Raw genomic sequence first — 10,301 nt, forward strand, 5'->3', positions numbered from 1 at the left:
TCACATCAACTTTGCTGTATCAATTAACTTTAAATTTAGTTATGTAATATCACAACTTTAGTCATGCTGCTGAACTTTTGTGATAAATATTAATGGAAATCTATTAGATAAGTTTTTACAATAAAAGTACATTAATGCATCTGGGGAACATCCGTTCACTTCCTATACGAAAAAATCCTAAAATTTTCCAAGTTCATTATTATAATATGAAGATTTTACTTTTTGGATTGAACTTTTGTTATATATATCAATAAAGGTATGTTGTATATTCATGTATTGGTTGGAAATTTTGTTAAATAATATTGGTAAAGGCATGTTGTATATTCATGTACTTCTAAGAAATTTTGTTAAATAATATTAGTAAAGGTATGTTGTATATTCATGCACTCGTTGGAAATTTTGTTAAATTGGTTTTTATGTTTTGAATGTGAAGATTTTATTTTTGTTATAAATTAATAAAATATATTTTTATTATAAATTAATAAAATATATTTTTATTATAAATTTGATAAAAAATAAATATTTATAAAAATTTAGAATTTTTTTGTTGTAAATTAAAAAATTATTTTTAATTTGAATTATATGATAATTAATGAAATGAGATTTTTAAAATTAGTTTAATTTTCAATAAATATATATAATTATAAATTTGATTAAAATATATTAAAAAAATTAATTTTTTAAATTTAATTTCATTTGTATTATAAGATTATATAATATTTTTAAAAGTACTCTAATTTCTAATAGATATAATCTTTCTCAAACAAAAAATTAAGTGTACAATCATCTTACAACTCACAAAACTTAACAAATAAAAAAATTTCACCAATAATTAAAAAACAAACCATAAACACCTTAATACATATATATAGAGAAACAGATTTATTTGAAACTTATTACCTACTACAGAGACGGAAGAGCAAAAATGCCTCTGTTATTGATAAATTTAAAAGAAATTGCCAGAAAAAAAATAACCATTAAAAAGAATTACCCAAAAAAAGGCAATGGGGTTGAGATTTACATAATTATATATATATATATATATATATTTTGAATGATTTATTTGAAACTTATTACCTACAATAAAGACGGAAGAACAAAAATGCCAGAACAAAAATGCCTTTGTTATTGATACATTTAAAAGAAATGGCCAGAAACAATAATCATTAAAAGGAATTGCCCAAAACAAGACAATGGAGTTGAGGTTTACATAATTTTTATATATTTTCATACTATATATTATGTATTAGTAGTGAAATTTAATAATATTTTTTTATATATAATTTTGAGATTGCAACTTGTGAATTTATTCCATTTTAAATATAAACTTCAAATCAAATGTTACTTGTATATCTATAAGTTAAATTACAAAAATATGTTTAACCATTACCAAAAATAAATTTAATTTATACAAATATAAAAATACCGTCCCTGTTAGGAGTCAATAGGTAGTCTCTTCTCCCCGCTCTTAACCAATTTATCCAATCTTCCAATTGAAATGGGAAGGAGCCCACTATCTTCCATAAAGCATTTTATATTTTAGAAAAATTATCATATATCAACCTGCTTAAAATTTGACTGATAATTTTAAATATTATGTATTCCTTTAATATAGGAAACTTATCATATGTGAACCTGCTTGAAATTTGACTGATAATTTTAAATAATTTTAAATATTATGTATTCCTTTAATTAGGAAAAAAATTATCATATGTCAACCTGCTTGAAATTTGACTGATAATTTTAAATAATATTATGTATTCCTTTAATGTAGAAAAATTATCATATGTCAACCTGTTTGAAATTTGACTGATAATTTTAAATATTATGTAATCCTTTAATATCTTCCTGAAAACTTAACCTGATTTGGTATCATTTTCAATTGATAGATCTATTTTCAATATGAATGTATCGAGACCTTCATACAAAGGTGTTTTGCACTAGAGGTGTATGGTGTAAAAGGCTCCTCGTTTTATTAACTTTCTAATGGGATAATTTTATCTTCACACCATCACTGGCAAAGATGTTTCAGTAATTTCATGTAATCCAATTGCTCACCAGTCCATTCCATGTATATAGCATAGAATTTTTTTTGCACTGAGGAACCCAGGCAATATTCTTACCCATTTCATATCAATTCCAAATGGTAATCAACACCTTTTTCCATGATGAACAATATTTCATTAAAAAAGCAATCAGCTTCTTACATACCCTGAATCTGCACAATGGCAATTGCTTTGGGGAAGGCAATAATAGTGAACAATCAATTTACTTGTGAGCCAAAGAGGCTAATATGATCAATTCAGAGCCTCTTAGCAAAAAGAACATCATGAATCTATAGTACTACTGGCAATATAAAAGAGACTGCCTGCAGTTGTTGACAACAATTTCTGATAAGGGGACACAGTAAACAATAACTTATTCCAGTTATGAGGGAAAAATTATCAGAGCTGCCCCGCTGCTCCTTGGGGAAGCATACAGCCAGATTTCCATTGAGTGGGAATCAACTGCTTATTTGTAGAGAAACAGAGTGTTGGACATCACCAATATGAAGAAGATGAGAACCCACTGGCAACTTCCTGGTGCCAGTCTTATCAACAATGCTGAGATCCTTGCATACATCAAGAGTGAAATGGACTTTTTCCATGGCTCCTGCTTGGAGATGGAGCTTTCTGAATCCGAGCAATTGCTTCTTTGGGGCATGGTGCTTGGATGGGGGTGAGGAGAATAAAAACAAGACATGGCCACCCTCTCTTCGGCCAACATTACTCACTTCAACATGGACTTCCAGGAAGAAGTTTTGGCATTTGGTGTGGGTTACTCTGATAGCCTCACAAGAATTTGACGATTTGTGAGAACAGCTGTGTTTTCCATCCATGGGAAGAGAGATCAGCTTGGGCGCATGGACTAATGTGTGCTTGAAGTTTGTATAGCTCAGGCCATCACCGAACATGTAAACAGTTTTTCCAGTGTAGAATCTGTAAGTCCGGCCAGGGTAACCTGTGGCAGGATCCGGCCTCATGTTCATGTTAGTCATGGGGATTTTCGCAGCAAAATCCTGCGGGTACCAGGTTACAGGCAATCTTCCACCTACAACAGACAAAAATATAAGCGTCAATTACCATGCATTTATATTTTATAAATTTAGAAAATATAGAGGTCAATGAGAAAATGGTTTTGCAGCCTAATTTACCAGGGCTGAACTCAAAATTGAAAGTTGCAAAAGCATTAGGTGTTTGGTGTGTGCTTATGTGGATTAAGATGTGAGAAAGTCGTTGAGAAACTGGTTTTACAGTATAATTTTCCAGGGCTGGCCCCAAAATTGACAGTCGCAGGAACATTTGGTGGTTGGTGTGTGCTGAAGTGGATTAAGATCTAATAAGATGATTTATTTAATTGTTGAAGGTCTAAGAATTATGTTTTGAAGCTCACTTTTGACTTGGTGAAGTGTAGGACTTAAATTTAACTCCATGTTTATTTGGCACTAAGTTTTCACTATAAATGCAAGGTCTGCACAGGATCTCCCAAGTTACAACAGACAAATTGCCATTTTAAGAGCATCCTCTCTGCAATCATATTTTTCCATAATTGAAGAAAGGATACTCTTTATGAGGCAATTTCCAGGATTCTCAGAAGAGCATTTTATAGCTTGGGAGACTCCATGTATACTTCTCAAACCCCAGGAAACAATGACAACATGGGTACTTAATAAGCATGGAGATGCATTTATGCCCTCATCTTTGACACCTCAAAATCAAATTTGACAATGACAACATGGGTACTTGATAAGCATGGAGATGCATTTATGCCCTGATCTTTGACATCTCAAAATCAAATTAAAAACCCATTTCAAAATCAAAATTGAAAAAAAATAAAAATAAACAAAAACAAAACATCCTTAGGATGAACAACCATTTGAGAAGAATATAAGCTGTCCAAATGGAAAATTTAAAGTGGGTATTTCAAAATATACCTGGATTATATGCTCCAAATATCACATCTGCAATGGCTGCTCCCCCAGCTTGTCCCGGATAGCCCACCCAAAGAATACCTGAGATCTTGTTATTATCCTTTGCAAAGGATATATCAAAAGGACCCCCAGACATGATCACAAGAATTACAGGTCCCTTGGATGCAGCGGCAACTTGGGATATAAGCTGCTGTTGCTGGCCAGGTAACAGCAAATCCATTCTGTCTAAGCTCTCTTTCTCCAATGTTTGGTCTCCACCTACTATCAACACTGTTGCATCTGCATTTCCTGCTGTCTGGACCGCCGCACCTAACAAATTGTTTCCACTGCATAAAACGTTTGCACACCCAGCGGCGTAGAGAGTTTTAGTGTACGCTGAAAGGCCCTGGAGTGGGGTGGTGTACTTGCACGGAATGCCTGCCAACAATAATAAAGGAAATGGATTCTGTGATACAGGGGATATTCGGTAAATACTGAAATCTGATGTTTTCAAGTTTAAAAAATGAATCACCATCTAATGAATCCATACCAGCATAGTTTCCTATCATTGTTTGGGTGACATTTGCATTGGGGCCAATAACGGCCAAGGAGTGGACTTTGTTGGCAGCCAATGGCAATGAACCATCGTTCTTGAGCAGCACTATCCCCTGCCTAGCAGCCTCCAGCGCCAACTGCTGATGCTCGGCTGTGCACACATCCTTTGGTCCAAGGTTCCCATATGGTTGCTTGGCCGGATCCCCGTCGAACCAGCCAAGGCGCATCAGCACTGTGAAGATATTAACCAAAGCTGCATCAACAGCAGACTCGGGCAGCTTGCCTGCTTTCACCGCTGCTTCTGTGTGCAGACCAAGAAAGTCCCCACAGTTCAGATCCAATCCTGCAATATCCAGGACAATTCAAGTATAAATTTCAGTAAACAACAAACAGAATCAGATGGCATTTTGGTTTAATTTGATTTTAGATTTCGCTATAGAGGTTCTATACAACAGCGAAATCGCAAAACGTTAAACCTAAAACTGGAACTTTTATATCTGATTTTCGAATCGGATTAGTACCAGCAAAATCGCTGATAAATCAGGAAATCCCACTTGAGCTAAAATCGATTAGATAAGATTCAATGTGGATTCATGAGTCAAAATTTAACGACGTTAACAGAGTTAGAAATTCCACAACTAAAATTAAGAAATCCATAAGAGTATAGACCAATGCAAGCTTCAAAAAGTTAAAATCAACTAAAAATTTTCAGAAAAAAATTGGTAGAAGAAAATTTATAATTGAATCGTTTTACCACAACTGCAAACTGCTATCAATCAGTAATTTGTATGTCATCTCCATACCTTGGCTTGGCTATAGAATACTAGCACGAGATCAGATATCAGGTGTTTTTGTTAGACATAACCAGTTTTTGTTTTCTTTGTCAAGCTAGGCAAGGTTTAGGCAGTGGCTAACCATTTGAATAAAAGAACAATGAACCCACAACCCACTGTCTGCTGTCACCAGGATTGTGTAAAACTGATCAATACCCATAAGTCCATAGGATAGCGTAGTAGATATAAAAATAGTTTGATTCAGTGATCAAATACTGTTAAATACTAGTTGTGCTAGATCAGCTATCAAATATAAGTACTGTCTCCAGGATTGAATCATTACCTACAAGTTATTATAGCTATTAGATTGTTTTTGATAGACATAACCAGTTTTTGTTTTCTCTTCTAGGCAAGGTTTAGGCAGGCTAAAGGCTAATGTTTGAATTTGAATAGAAGAACAAACTACCCGCTCTGAATTTGAATAGAAGAACAGTCTAACCACCCACCCACCCACCGTTTACTGTCACTAGGATTGTGCAGATCAAAACCCATAAGTCCATAGGATAGCTTAGTAGACATAAAAATAACTTGATTCAGAGATCAAGTACTATCAAATACTAATTGTACTTGATCAGCTATCAAAGATGAGTACTATGTCCAAGATTGAATCATTACCTACAAGCTATAGCTATTAGATTGTCTTTGTCTTAACCATATTTTGATAACCATATTTTGATTAGAGTATTTATAGGACAACTTTACCCCAATCTTAAATCCTCAACGGTGAATCATATATCTTTAAGCCTTCTTACACCCTTATTTTTAAGCCTTCTTACACCCTTATTTTCCTTGATCTCAGACCAACCCTACAACTTATGATTGATCAGAATGCCAGCTTGAAGTTAACCTTTACCCTGTTATTTTCTTTTATTTCTGACCAACCTACTACTTATAAACATTATTGAAGCTGGGAACTCAATAAAACACAATTGGAGATCAGTGTCAACTTTAAGTCATTTAGTTTAGTCTTGATTATATGTGATTCTGCCCTTTACCCTTACTCGTTTTTCCTTTTTTCCATCTTTTTCTTTTTCTATCTCTCTTTTTTTTATAAAATAAAAAATCTACCTTCTCTCAGTTATGTATGGCTCTACCTCTTAACTCTTTCCTTTTCTTCTCTCTGATTTGAAACCAATCTACAATCTCATTAAACATTATTGGAGCTATCAATGTAACTAACAAAGTTGATTTGTTGATTGGCTTTATTCATGATTCTGTTAAACTCCAATATTATATCAACATTATACCATCAACAACAGAAGTAGACTATTTGCAAATTGATTCCAAACACCAAAATTCCAAAAACCAAAATTAGTAATAAAACTTGCTTTCATATTGCTTATATCCTCCTACATTACAGACTATAAATAACACCTCCATATTAACTCAATACAATAATCGGTTTATTTATTCTTCTATTTCAAAAAAATCAACTGCTTACCAATCCCCACAAAACCCAAATCAATAAGGCGTACCTCTAATTAATATGCTCATCCACGAAAACAAATATGCACAACCACAAATCTAAATTGAATTTCAATCAAAATTCAACCCACTGTTCAACCACAAATGTCAAAAACAAATCCTACTACGAAATTCTGATTGAGTTTGGCGAAATCCTAGTTGGATTATCAGAAATGAGACCCACATATCTATGGATGAACATAACATAATCTGCTACATACCAGCCAGTATAGCATCTGCTGCAGCATCTTCAGGGGTGGGCGTATAATGTTGACTTTCAAATAATACTTTAACGGAGTCACAATCTGAGACAATATACCTGACAAGCAACAGATTTCACCATATCTTATTGAGACCTCTACACAAGTACAAATTGGGCACGACAGCTACAGACAGACAGACTTGCATTTTTTTTAATAGAAGATATTATTCGACCTGATTCAGTTACTGGAACCTTACCCGTTGAGGTTCCATTTGCCTCTGATGGTCCCGGCGAGCAGATTCTTATCAGCGCAGGTGGGGATGCCGTTCACCTTATTGTAGGAGCACATCACGCTTGCCACGTTGCCATCCGCGACACAGCTCTGGAAAGGCGGATTGAACGTGTCCTCCAGATCCTGCTGCGTAACGATGGCATTGAACGTGTAACGCTGGACCCCACTCCAATTGTCCACGTCATACGCTGTGTAATGCTTACAGCAGGCTGCCACCTTCAACCGATTCGGATCCCCGCCGTCGGTCTCCTGTAGACCGCGAACGTAATTGCTGGCATACTTGCTGGCCAGGACCGGGTCTTCACCGGGGGTCTCCTGCCCTCGACCCCACCTCGGGTCACGGAATATGTTCACGTTGGGACTCCAGTACGTCAGCCCTGCCAGCCCTGCGTTATACATGGCCCGTGCCTCTGTGGATACCACCTGCACGGCACAACACAGGACAGTGAGATCACGGGGGCAAAACAACACAAACAAATTATTTACTAAATATTATTTTTGTGTTGATGTACTTAATTTGGATTCGGTCGATCTGCCCAGAGTGTTACTCATCACTGAGTGTTATTCTTCTAATAAAGGAGTTTGAAAATTAACTGTAACAGTACCTGAATAAAACCAGGTACACTAGTGTAATATTTTACCTTTTTTAGGCAGAGGAATGGACAATTGGCTAGTTTAGTAGGTAGATTTTAACTTCTACCACTGAAATAATTTTTAAATGTTTGGATATGGTTTTTTTTTCTCTATCTATAAGATTTAGATTTTAACTGTTACTATTCTATGGCTAAATATACTCTTTTAGCTATACCTATAATGGCTAAATATATAAATATGGCAGTTAAAAAAAAATTGAATCTCTAAACATAACATTTCATTTTCACAATCATGCCAGAGTAAACTGTCAAGAGATAATACTCTACTTAAGAAACTATATATTATTTTAAAAATTCTGCCATTTCTAAACACAAGTCCCAAGTAAAGACCAACTCATATTGAAATGTGTGATGAAAATTGATTGGACTCATTCCAATTTATGATCTTCATATCAATGGAGGCCAGATATCGCGTTACATCAGAGCTGTCAGAAAACCCACCGGGTAAAATGGACTGATTCGTTGCCAAATCTGGCTTGAATGTACCCAACTCTGCAATATTCTGAAAAAAGATTACAAAAGGGGCAAGGGATTCCTGTAATCTGTACATACCTATTGGAAGGCATGTAAGTTAACTTCCATGAATGGTAATAGGCTTCCAGCCAAGAGGTTACAGGGGAGGAAAAAAACTGAGACGCCCTTGCATTAGTTTTGAATTAATGATAATAATCAGATGAAAAATATTCAGAGATTAAAACAAAAAGGGTCTGCAGCAAAGTATTGTATCCATGTCTGTAACATCAAAACGGTTAGAATGAGAATGTATAAACTATCTATGTAACATCAAAACGGTTAGAATGAGAATGTATGTAAACTAGAAGCCTTAAAACAAATGGATAGAAGCCTTAAAACAAATGGATCTGCATTTATCACTGTAGCATTGAAACTCAATAGGCAGAGAATGTAGCATTTAATGTTGCAAAATTAAGCAGCCCCAAATGCGAACTTGCCTGACCAATGGCTTGCCACAGAGAAGTATTGAAGGAAGCAGCTGTTCCAATGACTTGAGGAAAACTGGTAGCTCCAGGAACTGATCCTCCGAAATGAGTCCCGGGACCTAAGTTGGACACCCCATGCAAAGCCTCAGACCACCATTCATACTTAGGAATCCCCAGCCTGGGAATGGCACTGGCCGTATTTACCAACTGCTGCACTTTCTCTGGCAGAGTTAGGCGTCCAACGAGATCCTTCACTCTGTCCCCAACGGGCAGCGAGGTGCTGCAAAAGGGAAACGAGCTCTGCCCGCTGCAGGGGAAGTTACCGACCGATTGAGCCAAGGACCCCTCTTTCAAAAACACCACAATGCAAAAAACAAATACAAAAACCAAATTCTCCATTAGTCCCATTAACAGAGCAGAGGGGCCTAGGGGGCTTCTCTATTTTGCAGGCTACCCTGCTCTTGCTGTATTCTTGAATGGTACCTTTGGATTGGGGGCGTGGGGGGATTCGATCTCAGTACCATAAAGAGATAATCGGGCACATGCCAAGCAACCAAACATGAGCTGCTTCTGCATGCTAATCCCCACCACGTCGCTTATGATCACATAAGGCCTCCCACAAGCAGTTTTTATAGATAAAAATGCCTCCATCATTCATTCCCTCTGATCAGCCAGCCAAGCAACCCGTTCATTTTTTCACACTACGTTCTAATTTTGTTTCCCCTAATTCTTCCACATTTAGAGAAGCAAATGAAAATAGGTACACACACTAAACGTGTATTTCGATGAAATTTTAAAACTACGAGGCACTTCCATTGGTGGGCAGAGACAAAAGTTACGCTCTACGAGTCTACAAGTCTACCTTCAACCCCGACAGTAGACTGCACCAGAGTGTGTATATGTTTATATATACATATATACACTCCGATATATATAATATATAAATATATATATTCCATCATGATTTATTAGACTATATTGTAATTTAAATTTATAGGTTGGAAAATTTATTATAACTTGGTTGTTAAATTAATAGCTATTTCTCGCTGCTATCTGTCAATGCATGAGGATTCGTCACCATTATTCAAGGAAAACCACACTATCTGGAATAACTTGCTGGTGGTCTATAAGGGCGGGCTTTCACTCTTGCCAGATGCTTCTAGGTCTTGGGTCCCTCTAGGTCTTGGGTCCTTACCTTGCCGACCAGACCAAGACTAGCGGTTAGCCAAACAAATTATAAAATAATTTTAAGATGATTTTTGAAAATTTTTTATAGAGTAATGAATCCATTTATACATTTTAAATAACAAAAAAAACTACAATCTTGTTTGAAATTTTATTGCGAAATTTCAACCAAAACCTCTTCTTACTATTTAGACAGCTGCCTTAAATTCCTGGAAATTTCTTTACAAAAA

General features: G+C 35.6%; 1 protein-coding gene across 1 annotated transcript; it reads right to left on the bottom strand.

Annotated features, from left to right (window-relative positions):
• Positions 1–2,158: 2,158 nt before the first annotated feature.
• Positions 2,159–9,661, bottom strand: LOC149177885 (beta-D-xylosidase 4-like). Its single transcript, XM_089420232.1, has 6 exons — positions 8,899–9,661; positions 7,261–7,718; positions 7,023–7,120; positions 4,500–4,847; positions 3,974–4,387; positions 2,159–3,090 (listed from the first exon to the last, which is right to left on the bottom strand). The coding sequence occupies exons 1-6, from the start codon at positions 9,292–9,294 to the stop codon at positions 2,504–2,506; spliced, it is 2,301 nt and encodes a 766-aa protein (XP_089276358.1). The 5' UTR covers positions 9,295–9,661; the 3' UTR covers positions 2,159–2,503.
• Positions 9,662–10,301: the final 640 nt, after the last annotated feature.

The sequence above is a fragment of the Pinus tabuliformis genome, chromosome 4_1 (genome assembly GCF_031772625.1).
Source record: "Pinus tabuliformis cultivar Carrire ecotype Pingquan chromosome 4_1, CPIR1, whole genome shotgun sequence".
Lineage (NCBI taxonomy): Eukaryota > Viridiplantae > Streptophyta > Pinopsida > Pinales > Pinaceae > Pinus > Pinus tabuliformis.